General features: G+C 38.8%; 1 protein-coding gene and 1 long non-coding RNA gene across 2 annotated transcripts in view; one reads left to right on the plus strand and one right to left on the minus strand.

The window, feature by feature from the left end:
• The window catches only part of LOC127660445 (uncharacterized), a 216,124-nt gene that overhangs the window by 102,408 nt on the left and 92,136 nt on the right, over positions 1-21,580 (plus strand). The gene's annotated exons all lie outside the window — the stretch shown is intronic.
• Positions 34-17,737, minus strand: msh6 (mutS homolog 6 (E. coli)). Its single transcript, XM_052150648.1, has 10 exons — positions 17,375-17,737; positions 16,398-16,600; positions 16,088-16,263; positions 11,853-14,418; positions 10,932-11,224; positions 8,369-8,486; positions 8,196-8,285; positions 6,342-6,496; positions 4,031-4,230; positions 34-179 (listed from the first exon to the last, which is right to left on the minus strand). The coding sequence occupies exons 1-10, from the start codon at positions 17,620-17,622 to the stop codon at positions 98-100; spliced, it is 4,131 nt and encodes a 1,376-aa protein (XP_052006608.1). The 5' UTR covers positions 17,623-17,737; the 3' UTR covers positions 34-97.

A 21,580-nucleotide genomic window follows, 5' to 3' on the forward strand; every position in this document is an offset into this window, starting at 1 on the left:
TACATTTTTAAAAATAAACTTTATTAGATCATTTCAGTAGTGAGGAATTTTTTCTAAGTGAACAGAAACAAAACAAACAAAAATCAAAGGTTTTCCATTACTGATGGCCGATCATTCGAACCAATGCGGCAAACTGTTCACGATCAGCTCTGGGGTCTTCAAGAAATGAGCACAATTTCCTGTGGAGACAATGTCATTAAAACTTCTGCAGATTAATTATAATGGTATATCAAATTCTACATAAAAGTACTGGAAATGAAAATGTTGGTCTATAATAATTGGGGGAAATGGGTGAAGAAATACTCATTTACACATCATGTTAATAATGGTTGTACTGCCTTTAACCTCTTCAACTCTTGGGCATTTTTGGACTGTCTGCAATTGCTCACATTTACACGACCTCCCAATGAAAAACAATACTGTATACGTTTACAATCTTATGAAGAATAGATTTTTCTTTTTAATTTGTAAGCATGTAATTCAGGTTCTGTTCTCTCAAACTCCCACAAAATAGTCTTATTTTAGTCCGATAGATGACAGTAAGTACTAGATGAAAAATGCCACGGCGCTCGAACGCATTTTAGCCCTCATAGATGTGCTCGTCCATAGACATTGTCTAATTTTCAGTTCACGCACCACCCTTGCCGTTTCATCGAATATCTCTGCATCTGAGTGACTAGAAGCTCAATCTAGGTGTCATTAGAAAGCCGAGATCCTCCCCTTTATGTTGATGTATAAATGTTTCATGCATTTCATCATCGATAGCATATTCTGATGATTTGTTTAGCATGGTTTTCCTGCTGGACTGCACATCTAAGATATAACATTAGATTATTCACAAACAAGTAAGTCATTTCTAATTTAAGAAAACTCCCTGAGGTAAAAGCAGATATAAAATGTGCTATTTGGGGCTTACAGCAGCAGTGATCGGTATATAAAGACATATGTGTTTGATGTCTTAAAGAAATTATATTTCGCTTTGTGATTCTTTCAAACTGTGGTATTAAGGCAACAAAATAAACTGTAGTCACATTTGTGATATATGATTTGTCTATTTAAGTGCTATTTGAAAGACTTCTTTTCTACCACATGACTGAGTGGTGCTAATATGCACAGGGAATGTTTTCAGGCCTTATTTTATTACTTCATGTAACAAATCCAGAAGTGATGGTTATCTAGGAAATGTTCAGATTTTAAGCTTTCAAATGATACCACAGATGCCGGACACACTGGTGGTCAAAAGTTTGGAATAATGTTCAGATTTTGGTGTTTCAGAAGGAAATTGGTACTTTAATTCACCAAAGTGGCATTCAACTGATCACAATGTATAGTCAGGACATTACTGATGTAAAAAACAGCACCATCACTATTTGAAAAATGTCATTTTTGATCAAATCTAGACAGCAGCATCAGTCCAACACCTTATCCTTGAGGAATCATGCTAAATTGATCATTTGGCACTAGAAAATTACTTGACATTATATCAAACACAGTTGAAATATATTTGGTTTGTTAAATGAAGCTGAACTTTGTTTTTGAGTTGCCACAGTATGCAATAGACTGGCATGTCTTAAGGTCAATATTAGGTCAAAAATGGCAAAAAAGAAACTGCCTCAAAAAACTGCAGATTTCACACAAAGGTGTAACTACAGTCTTCAAAGACAAAGCACAACTGTCTCTAACAAGGACAGAAAGAGATGTGGAAGTCCAGATGTACAACTAAACAAGAGGATAAGTACATCAGAGTCTCTAGTTTGAGAAATAGACGCCTCACATGTCCTCCGCTGACAGCTTCATTGAATTCTACCCGCTCAACACCAGTTTCATGTACAACAGTAAAGAGAAGACTCAGGAGGACTTATGGGAAGAATTGCAAAGAAAAAGACACTTTTGAAACAGAAAAACAAAAAGAAAAGGTTCGAGTGGGCAAAGAAACACAGACATTGGACAACAGATCATTGGAAAAGAGTGTTACGGATCTTAACCCCATTGAGCTTTTGTGGGATCAGTTAGACCAGCGTTTCTCAACGGGGGCGGTACCGCCCCCTAGGGGGCGTTTGGAAAGTGTTGGGGGGGCGGTGTGAACGAGGTAGCAGAGAGGGGGGCACTCAGGCACAAATGGGGGCGTTACTCAGAGGTACTCAACAGGCGGCCTGCGCAAAAATCTTTTCAGCTCTTCTCCTTAGCCTATGTCTTCGTCTTGCTCGGATTACTTCTGCCACTTCACCAGGAGGATATGCCAGGAGAGCCGCTTCCTAAGTTACACATGCTTTTAAGAGGCGGAGAATTTTCAAGCGCAAAATAGAGGCGCTTTCACCGGCTTTTTCTGTACATAACGCGAATACATAATTAGGCGCAGTTTACGCTTCCCCTCCCATCTATTTATGTGACACTCCCACTTTCCCCTTGTCCATCCCATGAATGCATGCATGACACGTAAAGCGCATTTTGCCATTTTCAATTACGACAGGCAATCTGCGCTTTCATCTCGGTCGCGTCCGTTCGTACATACCTCGCCATGGTTTTATGTGCACTTTGCGAAACAAATACGCCTGAAGTGGGCGCAAAAGCGTTAGTACATCTGGCCCTGAGAATTTTAATTGTAATGTGATGATCAGGTGCGGATACCTAATCGGAGAAAATCATTGGTGATGGTGAGTTTGTTTTTAACAGCTGATTCGGGTGACGTTAGAGCTGATCCGCGCATCTCTACTCTGCAATGTGTAATTGGCCGATGGGAATAATAAAGTCATAATAATATAAATATTGATTTTATATTATTTGTCTTTTTGCAGTTATTCACCTAGTATATTAATATTAACTTAAGTTCTCTCCCTCGTGTCCCATAAAATCAGGTCTGCTGACCTGCAACAGAGCAATAGCCAGGTGGTCACCCTACGTTACTCACTGTTATTCATCACAACGTTTAAGCCTCTGACAACTCATACAATGTTCATTTGAATCTAAAATAAAATTATGTCTGTGCAAATTAATGAATTCATATTTAAATGTTGCTAATAACCCACTCGGCTAGTTACCGGCAAATGATCTCCATAGCAACGCCTAAAAACAAATGCCGCAGCTGTCAGAGTGGTAGAAATGACCGTTTGTAGGCTATTCAAATTTGAAGCCTAGTATATATTGCCTAATTGAGTGCGCGAACGACCGCTGCTTTTTCATTGGCCATTTAGGTTAGTTACGTTATTGTTCAAAAATTTTGTGTGAGCCTGAATTTGTTTGAACTTCTAAATACATTTGAAATACCTTTCAAACAATCCATGTGTTTTTGCATTTTTTTCCAAACACAATATTACTCAACTTGAGGCTTTTACATGTAGTTTATACAATAAGAAACTTCTGTTTCAGTTTTTTTTTTTTTTACCAAAAACTCAGGCTTCAGGTATCAGTGTTGCAATTGTTTGGCTGTAATAGTATTTCTGAAGTGTTTTTTTTTTTTTTAGGGGGGCGTTAAGAGGATCATGAAGAGGTCAGGGGGCGTTTGTTCAAAAAAGGTTGAGAACCACTGAGTTAGACTGTGAGGTGCGTGAGAAGTGCCCGACAAGACAGGAAGTGTGGGGTGAAAGGTCACCTGAGTATCTGGACAAACTGACTGCTAGAATAACAAGGATCTTCAAAGCTGTCATTGCTGCATATGTATTTTTTGATGAGAACTCTCTGTAGTTGTTTAAGGTCTGAATTTTTTTATTCAAATTGTACTAGTAATTTTTCACATTATTAATGTCCTGACTATACATTGTGAACAGTTGAATGCCATTTTGGTGAATTTAAAGTACCAATCTTTTGGCCACCAGTGTATGTATTCAGAGACTTATTTTGGACCCGCAGGCAGAGTTGAAGAGGTTAATTTGTGTTGATGTCAATCAATGTAATGCATTTTTTGGTTTTTGCTGCAATACAGTACAAAGTGATTATGACAGACATGAGAAACAAACGAGACTGGGCCTAATTTCAAAAGCATTGTTTTGTTGTGAGTATCACCCTCTTTCATTACACACAAAAAGTCACTTACTTGAATACTCTGAGGGACACGGTGCTCCTCTCAAACTCTCTGGCCTTCTTATGGCCGGACTGGATGACCTCCTCTGGAATACAAGCCAGTCGAGCTGCATTAAAGCCATAACTCTTGGGACAAGCACCACCAATGAACTTATACAGGAAGGTGATGGTCTCCTGACTCGGGTCCTCGCATTCATTCTCCACCATGCATGCCTGAAAGAAGCAATGTTGCAGATTACTTCACTAAATACCAACATTCAAACAGTAAAAAGACTTGCAAGTCTGCTTTACAGTACTTGACCGTTTCTGAACTGATGGGACTCGCACATTAAAGATGTAAATTAGTTTTACACCTTAAAGGAATATCCTCTCATGACATCCCAGATGTGTATGACTTTCTTCTGCAGAAAACAAAGATTTTTAGGAGAATATCTCAGCTTTGTATTTCCAGGTGAATGGTGACCAGAACTTTGAATCTCAAAAAAAGCACAAAGTCTGCATAAAAGTAATCCATACGACTCCAGTGGTCTTCTGAAGCATTCATTTGTTTTGTGTGAAAACAGACCAAAATATAACTTATTTTTCACTGTACAACTTGCCATTGCAGTCTCATAGCACAATTATGATTTCAAGCTCAATTACATAGCAGAGCGCTAGATGGCACTATAGGAAATGTAATCGAGCTTGAAATCACGAATGCCAAGGAGACTGCTGTCAACATGTTCAGTAAACAAGGACTTAAATATTGATATGTTTCTCACACACACCTATCAAATCACTTCTGAAGACATGGATTAAACCACTGGATTTTTATGCTGCATTTGTGGGGTTTTTTTTGTTTAGCTTCAAAGTTCTGGTCACAATTCACTTGCATTGTATGGACCTACAGAGCTGAGATATCACACACATCTGGGATGACATGAGGGTGAGTAAATGTTCATCTTTAGGTGAACTGTCCCTTTAAGAGATCATATCAGTGTGTAGAAAAATGTGTCTGTTGTATAGGGATGCAAATAAATGTTACTTTAGTTTAAAGCAACTTTAAAAAGGAATATTCTGGGTTTAATACAAGTTAAGCTCAATTGACAGCATTTGTGGCATAATATTGACTAGTACAAAAAAAAAAAAAAAAAAAAAAAGCAAGAGGCACTTACAATGGAAGTGAATGGGGCCAATTCGCAAACATTAAAATACTCACGGCTTTGAAAGCATAGCCACCATTTCTGTATACAATTTTACAACTTAATTGCAATGATGGCGTAATGCTGTAAACCCTAAAACAACTTTACAGCTCAAATAACACACAAGTTTTAACAGAAGGATTAAATGTACTATAAGTGCTTTTATAAAACAATAAGCGTCACATTTCTGCCTTTAAACACTCCAAAAATTGGCCCCATTGACATCCATTGTAAGTGCCTCACTGTAACCTCAATTCTATTTTTTTTAAAGGATGGGGTCTAAATTAGTTTCTGTAGAAATCAACATGATTCTTGTCGATTGAGCTGAACTTGTATTGAACTCTGAATATTCCTTAAACAATACAGTAATTCAATTCTCCTTAAATAATAATGCTGCAGATAACCAACGATAATGATTCGGACTCGTCCCTCAGTTTGTAAAAAGTAAAAATCATGTTTACAGTAATGGACTTACAATGCATGCAAGACATTATGTAGTGTTTAAACGTGAGGCTTGTATTTTTGTTGAATCGCTTATGTTCTTCCATACACAAATATGATATCTAAATTGTCCTTTTATCAGTAGGACTACTTTTCTAGCTGGATGACCTTCTGGTTATAACCGATAAAATACAGGTGGGTGGAGTTTGCTCAATGTAAACATTTTCATTTATGCATTTGGCAGATACTTTTATCCAAAGCGACTTACAGTGCACTTATTACAGGGACAATCCCCCCGGAGCAACCTGGAGTTAAGTGCCTTGCTCAAGGACACAATGGTGGTGGCCGTGGGGTTCGAACCAGCGACCTTCTGATTAACAGCCCTGTGCTTTAGCCACTACGCCGCCGCCACCACTTAAACATTTTAAACACTTTGCATGTAGCTACGTCATGTTCCTTTCTGGCAAGTGCATCACACGAATGTTACAGTCTTTATGTGGTCATGACAATACTGTACACTACTGCAATAATACATTACTGGAAATGTGATTTTTGATTGTTCTTACAAACTGAGGGCCGCTGAAATTATTCCATAGACCTTAATTAAACGTATTCATTCCTTTCAAGTGTTCAGTTTGTTTGTTTTTTGGCTCTGTAACTTTTCAGCAAGTTTACAGTGATAATGTAAAAGATAAAACTGACCATGTGTCCGAGTCTCACGGCTGGATCTTGCACGTGGTCCTCCACCAGTGAGTGGTAATGAGTGGAGAACAAGGTACGGCAGCAGATCTTCCCGGACAACTCCTTCACCACTGCGCTCGCAATGGCTGTGCCATCGTACGTGGCCGTACCTCTGCCTTTAGTTAAACAGAAAAGGTGTTTAGACCATTAAAGGGATAGTTCACCCAAAAACAAATTTACATACACATTAGCCAAATACATTTAAACTCAGTTTATCACAATTGCTGACATTTAATCATAGAAAACATTCCCTGTCTTTAGCTCAGATATGATCACTACTTTATTTTAAGAATGTGAAATGTCAGAATAATAGTAGAGAAAATTATTTATTTCAGCTTTTATTTCTTTCATCACATTCCCTGTGGGTCAGAAGTTTACATACACTTGTTATGTATTTAGATAGCATTGCCTTTAAATTGTTTAACTTGGGTCAAATGTTTTGGGAAGCCTTCCACAAGCTTCTCATAATAAGTTGCTGGAATTTTCTCCCATTCCTCCAGACAGAACTGGTGTAACTGAGTCAGGTTTGTTGGCCTCCTTGCTCATATCGGATTGAGGTCAGAGCTTTGTGATGGTCATGCCAATATCTTGAATTTGTTGTCCTTAAGCCATTTTGCCACAACTTTGGAGGTGTGCTTGGGGTCATTGTCCATTTGGAAGACCCATTTGCGACCGAGCTTTAACTCCCTGGCTGATGTCTTGATATGTTGCTTCAATACATCCACACAATTGTCCTTCCTCATGATGCCATCTATTTTGTGAAGTGTACCAGTCCCTCCTGCAGCAAAGCACCCCCACAACATGCTGCTGCCACACCCATGATTCACTGTTAGGATGGTGTTCTTCAGCTTCCAAGCCTCACCCTTTTTCCTCCAAACATTACAATGGTCATAATGGCCAAACAGTTCAATATTTGTTTCATCAGACCAGAGGACATTTCTTCAAAAAGTAAGATCTTTGTCCCCATGTGCACTTGCAAACTGTAGTCTGGCTTTTTTATGGCAGTTTTGGAGCAGTGACTTCTTCCTCGCTGAGCAACCTTTCATGTTATGTCGATATAGGACTCGTTTTACTGTGGATATAGATACTCGTCTACCGGTTTCCTCCAGCATCTTCACAAGGTCCTTTGCTGTTGTTCTGGGATTGATTTGCACTTTTTGCACCAAACTACGTTCATCTCTAGGAGACCGAATGCATCTCCTTCCTGAGCAGTATGATGGCTGTGTGGTCCCATGGTGTTTATACTTGCGTATTATTGTTTGTACAGATGAACGTGGTACCTGCAGGCATTTGGAAATTGCTGCCAAGAATGAACCAGACTTGTGGAGGTCCACAAATTTCTTTTCTGAGGTCTTGGCTGATTTCTATTGATTTTCCCATGAGGTCAAGCAAAGAGGCACTGAGTTTGAAGGTAGGCCTTAAAATACATCCAAAAGTTACACCTCCAATTGCCTAAAGTCTTGACATCATTCTGGAATTTTCCAAGCTGATTAAAGGCACAGTTAACTCAGTGTATGTAAACTTCTGACCCACTGGAATTGTGATATAGTCAATTAAAAGTGAAACAATTGTTGGAATAATTACTTGTGTCATGCACAAAGTAGATGTCTTAAATGACTTGCCAAAACTATAGTTTGCTAATATGAAATCTGTGGCATGGTTAAAAAAAAATTAGTTTCAATGACTTAAACATATGTTTGTAAATTTCTAACTTCAACTGTACAGGTTTAGAACAAATTGAGGCTGAGTAATCTGAAGTATTCAACCCGTTTAAGTATTCAAGTTAAACAATGAAGAATTAATTACGAAATTTACCCAATTCATCAAGAAGTACAAGGGAATGGTTGGTGGCATGCAGCAGAATGCTTGCAGTCTCACTGAGCTCTACAAAGAATGTGCTCTCACCTAGAAAACAGAGTAGATGTGAGTATCCTGAGTAAAGTGTACTCATGATGCAGACAGACATTAAGAACCAAGAGGTAACCTACCACTCATGATGCGATCAGAGGCACCAAGGCGAGTGAAGACTCGGTCCACAGGGGTAAGACGTAAACTCTCAGCTGGTACATAACAGCCCAACTGGGCCAAGATCACCACCAGACCACACTGAAAGAGACACATTGTTTAGGGTTGCACCGATCTGATTTTTTTTGGCCAATACACCTTTTAACCAAAAAAACTATAGGCCAATACCGATAGTCAGAGTTTTACTTAGATGTGCTTAAATTTATAAAGGAACAAAAGCTTTTTTAACTGTTCTAACAATAAAAATTTCCAAAACATATAATTTCTGATATCTCAGAAGTCAAAGTCTGCTGGTTTCAAAGCATTTTGGATGTTTTCTCTCATCATGTAGTCAATAGGTAAGTGCCGCTTTCACAGCGGTCACGTGTATTTATGGCATTTTTTCCACATTAACACAAGAACAAAAATGGCATATTACATGTTCATAGGAGTGTCAACCCTTCTACATATTGTGACTATTTTTATTTCTGGATTGTGCATTCGAATTCACAGAGTTTTTACAAGTGGTTACTAATTAATTATAAATAAACCATTTTCATATCAGTGTTTTTATGCTCATTACTGATGGTTTTAATTTGGTCAATAACTGGCCGCTAAATAATTGGCAGACGATATATTGGTGCATCCCTGACATTGATATCAATTGTTTTTATTATGGTCCCAAAAATGATTTGAACACCTAAGTTATACTTGTACATGTCTGAATGTCATTGCATCACCTACAAAATGTCAACCCAAGTGGCATATCATTTAGAAAAAGATAGCACACTTTTAAAGCAAAACCTTTAATAAAAAAAAGTCCTGTTTACAAAGATGACAAAGTATTGTGGTTGTAAAACGTGTCCATAATGTGGTGAACAGGTGAAAACTTGTGTGAAACAAAGGAAATCTGGCTTCATCCATCCACTAAACGTTATTCAAGGAACCAGTTGATTAAAAGTCATTTAGCACAAAATGGCTCTGAAAAGTGAAGTTCTGATAAAAAAAGATGTTTTGCCAACTAATGTAACAACATTCAGACATTTATGAGAGAGGCTTCAGCGTCTAAATACTCCAAGACACAAAGAACAAATGTCTAAAAGGTCCTGCATATTGTCTTTACACTTAGTGTTAACTTTAGTTGGGTTAATTTGGTTGCAAACAGTACAGAAACCTGCATTTACTTAAAGAGGAGTCCAAACCACATCCTACTTCCTGCCCTAACATCTGTTCATTAAGTGGTTAAGTTTTCCTAAATGATTCTCTCATATCATCGCCATTACAAAAAAGCATTTGGGTGGCACCTTGTTGAATGACTACCGTATTAAAATACCATGGCATTTACATGGCACTCCAAAGAATACAGTGCTGTGAAAAAGTATTTCCCCCAAAGAACCACAGTGAGACCCATTATCTCCAAATAGAGAAAACTCAGCACAGTAGTGAACCTTCCCAGAAGTGGCCAAAGTTCCATTGGAAGTCACAAAAAAAGCCAAGGACAACATCAAAGGAACTGCAGGCCTCTCTCGCATCAATAAAGGTCACCGTTCATGACTCCACTATTAGAAAGACGCCGGGCAAAAATGCCATCCATGGAAGAGTGGCGAAGTGAAAACCACTGCTAACCCAGAAGAACATTAATCTCTTTTGAATTTTGCCAAAACACACCTTGATGATCCTCAAACTTTTTGGGAGAATGTTCTGTGGACTGATGAGTCGAAAGTGGAACTGTTTGGAAGACAGGGGTCCCGTTACATCTGGCGTAAATCAAACACAGAATTCCACAAAAAGATCGTCATATCTACGGTTAAGCATGGCGGTGGTAGTGTGATGGTGTGTGGATGCTTTGCTGCTTCAGATTCAGGGCAACTTGCAATAATTGAGGGAAACATGAATCCTGCTCACTAACAGAAAACCCTAAAGGAGAACATCCGGTCATCAGTCCATGATTTGAAGCTCAAGCACAACTGGATTATGCCGCAAGACAATGATCCAAAGCATAGGAATAAGTCCACTTCTGAATGACTCAAAAGAAGCTAAATTAAAGTTTTGGAGTGGCCTAGTCAAAGTCCTGAATTAAACCCGATTGAGATGCTGTGGCAGGACCTTAATGCAACTGAACTATATCAGTTCTGCAAAAAAGAGTGGGCCAAATATCCACCACAGCATTGTGAAAGACTGATCTCCAGTTATCAGAAGCGTTTAGTTGCAGTTGATTGCTGCTAAAGGTGACACAACCAGCTATTAAGTTTAAAGGGGCAGTTCATTTTTGACATGGGTAATATAGGTGTTGGATAACTTTTTTTAATTCAATTAAAAAAATATATATTTGAAAACTGTATTTTGGGTTTACTCAGGCTGCCTTTGTTTTATGTTACATCTCGTTTGAAGATCTAAAACAATTTAGTTTGAAAAAAATCATACAGGAAGGGGCAAATACTTGTAGAATGGCATTACAATGATACCATGCCTAAAAAACCATAGCATATAATCTTGAAAAACTATAATTTTAATAAAAGTGCCCTGGAAATGATTACCCACACTCACCTGTCTCATTAGGGTGGACTTGCCTCCCATGTTTGGCCCAGTGACTAGTACACAAGGAGCAAGTGCTTTATTGTTATCATGACACTCTTCTTCCTCACTGCCAGGGCAACCAATGAAGATGTCATTAGGAATGAAGTCATCACCGAAGAAGGTCTTTGTGACACAAGGGTGACGAGACCCTCTCAGATCCAGGAAAAGTGAAGACTGGGACCCATCCCCTGGGAGAACCATCTCTGGTCTTGTCATGGGCCCATCACCGCTCTGACTGTACCGTGACATGCTCAACAGCACATCTGCAATGATCAAAATGAGTATAATTCGTCACATTTAAACTCACAATAGCCATTTAGCCATATCAAATGTACAATTTTAAAGAAATGTTATGGGCTCAATAAAAGTTAAGTTCAATTGACAACATCAGTGGCATAATGTTGATTACTACAAGAAATAATTTTCACATCCCTCATTTGTAAAAAGAGTCAAATTACAGTTACAGGACACTCACTCAAGGAAGTGAAATAGACCAGTCCATAAACATTAAAATACAGTTTCAAAAGTATACAAAAGATCAAATCCGGGATTTATTGGCGTTACAGCGTTTACCAGATTACAAGTTTTATCAGTGTTGTGCCGTTATGACAACAAAACTGTAATACTAACAAAGTTTAAATATAAAATAACTATAAATATTGGTTTAAGAGGGTGCATTTAAATGCTTTAATTGTGCATTCAGTTGTACTCAAGTAGCCAAGTACATTGTCAAACCAGCCACATTGTCAAAATAGCTAAACTTCTCCAAAAGACAGCTAATCTTTTGGAGAAGATAACATTTATGTATCTTAACAATACCAAAATAACACAAGTCATTGTACATTTGAACCAAACAGGAGTGAAAAATATCAGAATAAAAATGTATCTTACCAAGTACAGCCATGCACTCCACAGCAGTTTGCCAGTCTTTGTAATTCTTGTCAAAATTGTAGAAAAGTCTTCTCATGCAGTCCTTCATTGCAGCGTCTCGTTTGTCCTCCCAGCTCTGAAGCTCTGAAAACAGCCGCTCGATCTCTTTGGTCGAGTACCTTTTCCAGCCTTTCTTAGTGGATCTCACCTCGTACTCCTCAGGTACACTCCTCTCGGAAACATTGTCGGGAACTTCTAGTTGGTAACGGTTCTTTCCCGTCCCCCAATAAGCCAGATTCTTACAACCCAATCTCTTCTTCTGTCGGTCCAGGTATTCCTGCAAGCCTCTCTCACAGTCTTTAATTCCATTGAGGGCCTGGTCAAAATCTGGGTCAAAGCCAGGTTTTGGAGTGATGACGCCTGTTGTGCGAGCTTTCTGATGGTCGAAAGCAGTGTCCCAACGTTTGAGCTCTGGCGAAAGGTCTGGGAAAAGCCCATCTTCATTTTCCAGACGCACCACCTGTCGTAGTAGTTTTGATTGGAAGGCTTCCGCAACAGGATCCATGATCGACACAACTTCTTTCATGACCTTGAAGCCCTCAAGTGCTGAGAGAAAGTCTGCAATCTTTCGCTTGCTGTAGACGACCTCCTCATACAGAACGGCACGGGAATCCGGGTGATCCTGGCCTTTCAAAGGGGTACCCATGCTGTGGATTTTACTCAGTAGTCTCTCAAGATCCGGAAGCTTCTTCAGCAGGTCTGTAACTTCGGTAGCTTGAGATGGTGCTCCCATCAGATCCTCAAGAGCATCCAAGCGATCCCCAACAGAAGATGGATTGCAAAGAGGGGCGCAGAGCCATTGCTTTAGCAGCCTCTTGCCAAAGGGAGTGCAACACGTGTCCAATCGTTCAAGTAGGGTACCCTCTTGACCCCCAGAGCTATTCTGAAGGATCTCAAGGTTAGCAAGGGTCACTCCATCCAGAACCATGCGTTGTCGTGTCTGAGCAAAAAAACATGAAGCCCCTCCGGCCTGCTCCATCTCCACATCCACAGGAACATACTCCTCAAAGTTGCACATGGAAAGCAGCTCCTGATCCACAAGGCATTTCTTGAGGTAGAAGATGCAGCCGCCAAGTGCTGAAAGGGCAAGTTCGTACCCCTTCTCTGGAGTCAGACTTAGAGAGTCACTCTCAGACACCATTGCTTTGAGAGTTAGAGGAAGCACAGATCCGCCATCATCATTGTCTGTCCCTGGACTTTCTTTGAAATAGTCTTCCTCAGCAAGGACCTTGAGGGTCTTTTGGGCATCCCAAAACTGTGAACCAGCATTGAGTCCTTCCTGTAGAGCAGACGCCAAAATAGCCTTAAAGATTTTGTGTGTCTCAGCAGATGGGTTGCCCCTCTCAAACAGAACCTGGGCTGGGGAATAGTGTGCCACCAGGGTACGCAGGCGGGAACAATGTCGGTCATCCTGGAACTGACCAACATGGAAGCGTCCCACAGAGGTATCGATAAAGCAGACTCCATAGATATGCCCATGACCTGTGCTGTCTTCCTCACTCTTCTCTTTAATACTCAGCAGATACTTGCTTTGAGTTTCCGATGGGGCACCATCAAGGACGCTGTAAGTCTGAGTGCCACGCGTGATGATTCTGCAAACTTCTCGCTTGACTACACGGTCGAACTTAGTAGGACGTGCCATTGCTTTACATCGTACCTCCATCATCTCGGGGGTCTCGGTTTGCTCCACGCGAGCCACTTTATAGCCCTTTTGCACAAGTACGTCTGAGAAACGTCCAAAGCCAATCTCAGGGAAGCCAGAGTGGGCCCATGCACCCTTCATGAAGGTCAAACCCAATTCGTTGACGCCAATCACAGCATCCATGTGGTAGAGCTCGTAGAACTTACCGACTTTGTAGAACAGAACAGCATCAAACATCTCAGACTTTAGTTGCCACCAACGGCGCATTCCAGGTGTTGTTCTGTTAAGAAACTCCTCAGGTACATATAGTGTTGTAGGGTCATAGTTTTCATCAGACTGACGTTTGCGCAGTGCATCCTTTCTCTGGCCGTCCTTAAGCCAGTCAAGTTTTTCATGGTCCCACACGGTGGAAACTCCATCCATTCCACCCGTACTGTTATTTTGACTCTCAAAGTTGTCTGGAGCAGAGAAAGTTGATAATCGTGACTTGGTGTTAGATGCCAAAGAGGGAAGAGCAGCAGGTGCTCGTTTGGAGGTGTCTGAGGAAGTCAAATTCTTTGATTTAGCAGGCTTCTCAGAAGTGCGTTTGCGCTTCACCGGTTTCACAGGGCTGTCTGGTTCTGCCTCAGGCTCACTCTCTTGCTCTTCCTCAGTGCCATTACTCACTCCATCCTCTTCCTCCTCATCATCCTCGCTGCTACCTCCTGCCTGATCAGGTTTGAACTCTTCACCAGAATCATCGCTGTCAGATGCCACTACAATTCTACGGCGCTTGGACTTTTGACCCTTTTCAGCTGCAGCACGAGGTGTACTTTGGCTGGGCTTCACCTTTTCCCCAAACTCTTCCTCAGACATTTCCTCATCTGATATGGTTGATTTCTCAACCTATAACAAAATATAACATTTCATGCTGCAACTAACATTATTAAATGATTAATATATTATTAATTATTATTTAAGTGAAGATAAATGTGTATAAATAATCAGGTAAAATGTTCCATCTAATGACAATTAAACCAAATACACAATCAAAAGCCACATTGAAAGTTAAAATTGTTGATTTATACAATTACAACTCTATGAACTTGCATAGTGCATTTCTAAGAACTTTAGAAATATGTTTTACTTTTTTGTTCTTCTCTAGTAAAAGCTTTCATGTGGAACAACAAGGCTCGACATTAAGAATTGTGATGTGCTTTTGTAAAATTGGTCATTCACAAGTTACTTGTCCATAAAGAAAAAAGGACATGTATCATTTACATGCTCAGGAAATCACATGTCAAAGTTTCAATTGTATGCTTTCTAGAATGATGACTGATGGCCAACCTAATATTATTATACCTATGCAATCAACTAGATTCTCTGGGACAGAAATGTAAACTGCTCTGGGTAGAAGGTTATTTTGTAACATGCACAAGGTAGTCAAATAAAGGAAAGCCTCCATTACCATCATTTACAGCAGGGGTGCTCACACTTCTATCTACTTTTCCATCATGTTATTGCAGCAAGATCTACCATACACAATATATATACACATCGTCATAATACCACAATTTCAGTAGTCTTTAGTGAAATTATGATTTGATACCAGCTTCAATACCACAACAAATAATAGCCTATACTACTACTGATCTTTCCTATATGAATAATACATTACTACTTTTATACTAGAGTAATACAAGTAAAGTTATCCAGGCAAGAGCAGTGAATGGTGGTCGTTTTCTTGTTGTTTTTGTTTTGACAGCAGCAGGTCTACTAGGTTACAAGTCCTACATTTTGATACAAATCATCTTTTCCCCCAAAGTTTACGTTCACTTTAGACATAACTCTCTCAATGTTTACATGAACACCTCGCCAAGACGGGCATTTTGGCAGTATTTTTAAATGCATTTGGCCGTTTAAGTGTTCCCGGACCGCACTCGCATGTAAAGTGCGCCGTGCACACACACAAACCTTCTGTCAGTCAAACATCGTGCAGTTACTAGATCGTGAGGGAATTATACAATTATGCGCTCTCGATTTTTTTCAACAGCAGAATAAGAATATAAACATTGCAATAAGTGACACAGGCCTCTACTATATTACAAATATAGCCGGTTATTTTTTCCCATTATTGACGTTTTAATCAGGCTACTTGTCTGGACAGGCAAGTAAAATTCTCTTTCACTTGCCCCTTTAAAAATCCTCTTGACCCGGACAAGCGTTAATATCGAGCCCTGGAACAACATTATTTGATAGGTACCAATTAACGTTAATGATTACCAATATAGTCTTGAAATATCTTTATTCATTTAACAAAGAAATGAAACTTTTAGATCGCCCAAAAATGAAAACGTCTTTCATCATTTACTCCTTTAAACTTTACGACTTCCAAAGAAGAAAGCACATCATACAGGAGTTGAACAACATGAGGATGAGTAAATGAAGACATTTTTCAATTTGGGTGAAATATATTTTTAACACTTAAAATGTATCTTTACTATGAATCGATGCTTATCCAGTTAAATTGAACTTTTCTGTGAATACATTTTTTTATACATCTAGTGCTGCTCACCTCCATATCCTCTTCATCCTCCTCTTCCTCATCTGAGGGATCCATGCATACTGGCATCTTTAGTCTCTGCTCAAGACTGTCCTTCATCGAAATATCTGCCAGCTCCATCGCCTTACGGATCACAGGCTTACCGCTGAAGAACACACCGCCTGATTTGGCATCTGTGCTATCAGAGCCTTGAAAGAACAATAAAATATATTTAAAAGGTCAGAATGAAATGTTTACCACATTTGCACAATACACGATATTTCAACTCTTATGGGGAAATGTTGAAAAGATAACATTCCTCTGTAAACAAACCGTTATTCACCTTGATACTCTCTTATGTACTTTGTGTTAACCCAGCCTCGGGTTGGTGGCTCGTCAAAGAAGTGAACATGAAGTCTCTGGTCTCGACCACGGCCCCTCATCTGCTGTCCGCTCAGAGGTTGAGGAACAACCATACAGGGCCACCAAGGATGCCCTTCCATCTTGCCCCATACCAAAGAACCAGCATTAAATTTGGAGGAAGAACTACAGGAGAAACATTGAACTGACATTTAACAGGTTGAAATCCTGAAAATGAATGAATATTTGACTGATGTTGGTCGAAGTCAGTGAAAGTGGAAAAAATAATATATATTATTTTATGGCAGTTTGACAGGGACATTTTTGTCCTCTAAGGACCTCTGAGTAGTTTTACAGATATCAGAAATAAACTTAAGACACTAATGAAAAGCATATAAGTGATATAAAAAAAATAGCATTTTACTATTTGCGATGTTTTAGATATCCCTTATTCCTTTATAATTGTACAGTAGTATCCATATAATTTTGATGTCAACCATTGTGATTGTGTTTTTTTTATTAATGCTCCTATTGGTCAGTTTAACTTGTGGGGGGAGAATAACACGAGGCGCAGTGAAATTTGACCCATGATGCCCTCCTCCATACGATCTCCCGCCAAAACACACATTCCAAAAAAAAAAAACACATTTTATAATTACCACATTAATTTACCATATTTTACACAGTACATTAAAACACTTCAAATCATACCAGCGTCAAAGTTCACATGCTTTTCAATATTTCCATGCCAAACAAAAATTGTATTATGCCCCAAAACAATGGTAATTTTTGTGTTAGGGATATTTATGACATAATCCCGGGATTCAAATTAAAAAGATCAGGACTGTTTCAGACAAACACACACACACACACACACACACACACACACACACACACACACACACACACACGATTTACATAGGCTTTGCAATTCTACTCAAACATGTTTATTTACTGTACCTCTCCTTTGCAGTGACCACTTTCCCTCCGAACAGTTTTGCATGTCCAGTTTTTGCAGGTTTTTGAGATTTAACAGGTTTTGGAGCAGTTTTCTTGCTGTTGACTTTAGCCTCTTCTTTAGGCGAGGTGTTAGACGTTCTCACTGCTGAGGGCAGATCTGCTTCAACTGGGGATGATTTGGATTTGTCCTTCACAGCGGGAGGAGGCGACTTCGTGAAGAAATTAAAGAGGGAGCTTTGCTTTGCCATGACTCCAAAGGCTGTTGTGCAATAGAATGTTTAATTAATCCAAAAAACAATTGCTACATTCCATTCCAGCAATGCCAGTCCTGGCTGGGTTATTATGGAGCTGAGAGAGTTCGCGGGAAAAAGCTGCCACAGCACGGAACGGGAAGAGGCGGGCTATGTGACGTCACGTGTGCATGGGCAAATAGGATTACACCTCCCATGTGGCTGATATGTCAAAGTTTTTGCGTGTGTGTGCGCTTCATTGTAAACTTATTCACAAATACAACCAAAAATATAAATGTTCACATTTTCATAGTCAGTAAACCAAATAGAAAATAAGCACAAAAAATGCAAATGAACTAGGCTTGCTGTTATGTTTACAGATTAAACCAATAACAAAAACAGCAACAACAAAATCTTCTTATTCTTATTTTAGGAAATTTTATTTTCTCATTAGAGACATTTGTACACTATAAAGTATACTATTTTAATAGTACAATCTATTAATTCCAAGTATTCTGATACAAAATACACAAAACCTCCAATAAGTATTATAAAACGATTACAAAATAGATAATCCAGTAAACGATTGTGATTGGTCGATCTCAATCAGCGCGGAGAAAAGTAACATATACCACGTGATAACACCGTTTCCGCGTAAAACAAATACACATTAAACGGTTAAAATTATACAGACTTTAGGATGAGACTGTAAACATGTATTAATAGTTTTATAAATAGTTTTTCCTCTTACATTTCACGATGCAGTATATTCAGAATTATGCGATGGGCCTGGCAAAGAAAGCGGTTAAAAAATATCATTATGTTGTGGTTTCCCCTTTGGCACCAGCAGGGCGCAGCTTTCGCCTATTTTAAACCCCACACCAAATCTGCCAAAGTGGCAGGACATTTGAACGTGCTTGAAAGAAAAAATTGACAAAATCATAGTAGACTTACACGCATTAGACCTGCTCTCTTTTGTTACTATTTTTACTGATTTTTAGAAAAGTCATCAAAACTGTGAAATAACACAAATATAAGTATGGAAACTATAAAGTGACCAAAACATATTAAGCAAATCAGAGCTATCTTATATTTGAGCTTCAAGTAGCCACACTTTGTCTAGATTGTTCAGATTTTATTTAATTTTTTTATTCAGTTCAGTCACCATTTCTGCAGAATATATCTTTATTAGGTAACAAATTAGCCTCTTTATTTGTCATTAAATCATCTAATTCGTTAAAATAAGAAAACAAGGTTTTTCACGACCGAAACAATGGCTCAAAAGCATGTATTCGTTTACAAACGACACACTGACTGGGATGCTTTTAAAGTGAATCCATGTACCTTCCGTTCATTCCATATCCGTATTGAAACCATATATTCATTTATCATTGAATATATAATTTATATAGCAATTATTTGCCTTGCTAAATTATTCACAAAAACAGTTTTTTTTTCCCCTTTTAAAAAAATGCATTATGAATTTTATTGAAGACATTTTGAAAAATGACCTAATTACTGATTTTCAGGGGCGTGGGTCATTTTATAAAAATTCTATTCATTAATTTGGTTAGACAATTTTTTATGATACAATTTAATTCAACTTTAAGACCTGGAATTCTGAGAAAATAAAACAAAAAACATGGAATTTGGAAAAAAATACAACTGGATTTCTGGAAAAATGTATTTCATAGGGCTCTACACTTGAAAGTGGAGATTTATAGTAAAAGAGGACTTAAAATATATCTGTTTCTCACCCACACCTATCATCTCACTTTTAAAGACATTTATTTTAAAGCCTTTATATGCTTTTTAGAGCTTCAAAGTTCTTGCCACCATTCACTTGCATTGTTCAGCAGAAGAAAAAAAGTCATGCACATCTGGGATGGCATGAGGGTGAGTAAATGACGAGAGAGTTTTCATTTTTGGCTAAACTACTCCAAGGCTTCTCACTATTTTCCCTCACCAAGGAGTTTTTCTTTCGTGACTTATCAAATATTTTTCTTGATTTCTACTCGGCTAGAAAGTACTTTGTGTCTCCATTTAACCTTGATTCTTTCACACATGCAAGAACGTCTTTATCCCTTAATGTTCCATTTGGCAAATTAACAACAGATCCAATTAAGTAATTAGTGCCTATGGGAAAAGCACATTCACAAATAATTAAAAGACCCACAGAGCTCCTGGCATATGGATATGAACACTCCAATAAGCATACAATGGGTAAAAATAACACAAGCCCTGCTGAGTCATCACAATAGCCTGAATTAGCAACAAATCACAGTGTACTGCATCTTATGTCTCTGGTTGGATATTAAAGTATGCAAAAAATATTTAAATAAATCGGAACGTTTAAACTAGTTAATGATTACAATATAAAGGTTTATATAATTGTAATGAATCAATAGGCTAATACTTTTAGGTGCATTAAATATATATATATGTAACTGGTTTATGCAACCAGCCCTGGTCACTCTGCTCGGAGCAGGAATCGAACCAGCATCTCCAGCATGAGAGGTGGATGTGCTAACAAGGAGGCTAAAGGCTACAGCCTCTAGCGTCAGTCGCTAGTGCACCTCTTGAGGTCAGGAGAGTGAGATCTACACACAGCAGACTCCCGTTACACTTATACTGATGCAGACACAATTTTATTTGTTTATTTATTTTTTAAAGGATAGTGTAATTATATTTTGTGGTGATTTGGGTGATTTATGTGTATTCTTATTCAGTGATTACCACTTGCACTATCAGTTAGGATGTCACGATTCTCTGCCAGCAGCAGTAATAATTCACAGTGCTAGACCATCAGGGGGAATATTTAATTTCACCTCGCCCTAACCAATAACCCTTAATCATTGAAGCATAATTGCTGTTTGTTTAATATGTTTCCCTGTAGCAGTCAAAGTGACATATATAACGGCTGGCGAATGTTGTGTGTGGTAATGTTTATCAAAGAGAGTTCCCTACTTCCTCTAGCTGCAGTGTCTTCCACCCATTCTTGTTTAAGCATTTTGGCAGAGAGACTTATGACTTATTTGAAATGATAAAATTATCACTAATTGCAGAAAATGTCATTATGGAGCCAACTGAAGTTATGTACTTAACTCTGGGGCACTATAGTGAACGATATAGCGATGAACTCAATACCTCTACATTTTGGGTCTCTCCTTTCTTTGGGAATGTTCCACCTTTTGCATTTGCGGTTCCTAAATCATTAAGTTTGCGGAAGATGTTAAGGGGCTTACAGGAATAGTTCACCCACTCATGTCATTCCAAACCCACATGGCTTTCTTTCTCCCATGGAACACAAAATGAGATGTTTAGCAGAATGTTCATATTGCTCTTGTCCATACAATTAAAGTGAATGGGGCTGTTGAGTTCTAGAAATGACTAAACAGCACCATTAAATTAGTCCAGACCGAAATGTATGTCATCATTCGCTGCTAATCTTGTCCTTTGCCATAGCACTCAAAAATCATTTACATTCATCCACACTTGCCACTTCAAGGCCTGTCACACCAGGTTTGAACTCCATGATGATCTGGCATAGATTCCAGGAGGATGGGGGTAACCCCTTTATATATCAAAACAAGCCAGTACAACCCCCCCCCTCCCAATATTTATACAATGGAAACAATGTTCAAGTCAAATCCACACCCTTGAGTCACGTAAACAATGAAGTGACCCCGTTTCCATGTGGTATTAAGATGCATTTCTGGTGATCCGAATCGGATCACAAAAACCACATACGAATGTGGCCAAAAACGCATATGAAAGCATCACATTTGAGGCGCAGATTCTAATCCGGCCTGTTTGCATCCTGGCAGCAGTGAAGCACCGCCCCTCACCAGTCAATCAACCACTGCGCTCAAACAAAAGTTTAAAGTTTGCCGGTTACGAGCAGGTTTGAAAGGAAATATCCATTTGTTCGGAAAATGTAAAAAAAGTGTACACATACTGTACGCAATCACGGATC

This window comes from Xyrauchen texanus, chromosome 20, assembly GCF_025860055.1.
Source record: "Xyrauchen texanus isolate HMW12.3.18 chromosome 20, RBS_HiC_50CHRs, whole genome shotgun sequence".
Classification (NCBI taxonomy): domain Eukaryota; kingdom Metazoa; phylum Chordata; class Actinopteri; order Cypriniformes; family Catostomidae; genus Xyrauchen; species Xyrauchen texanus.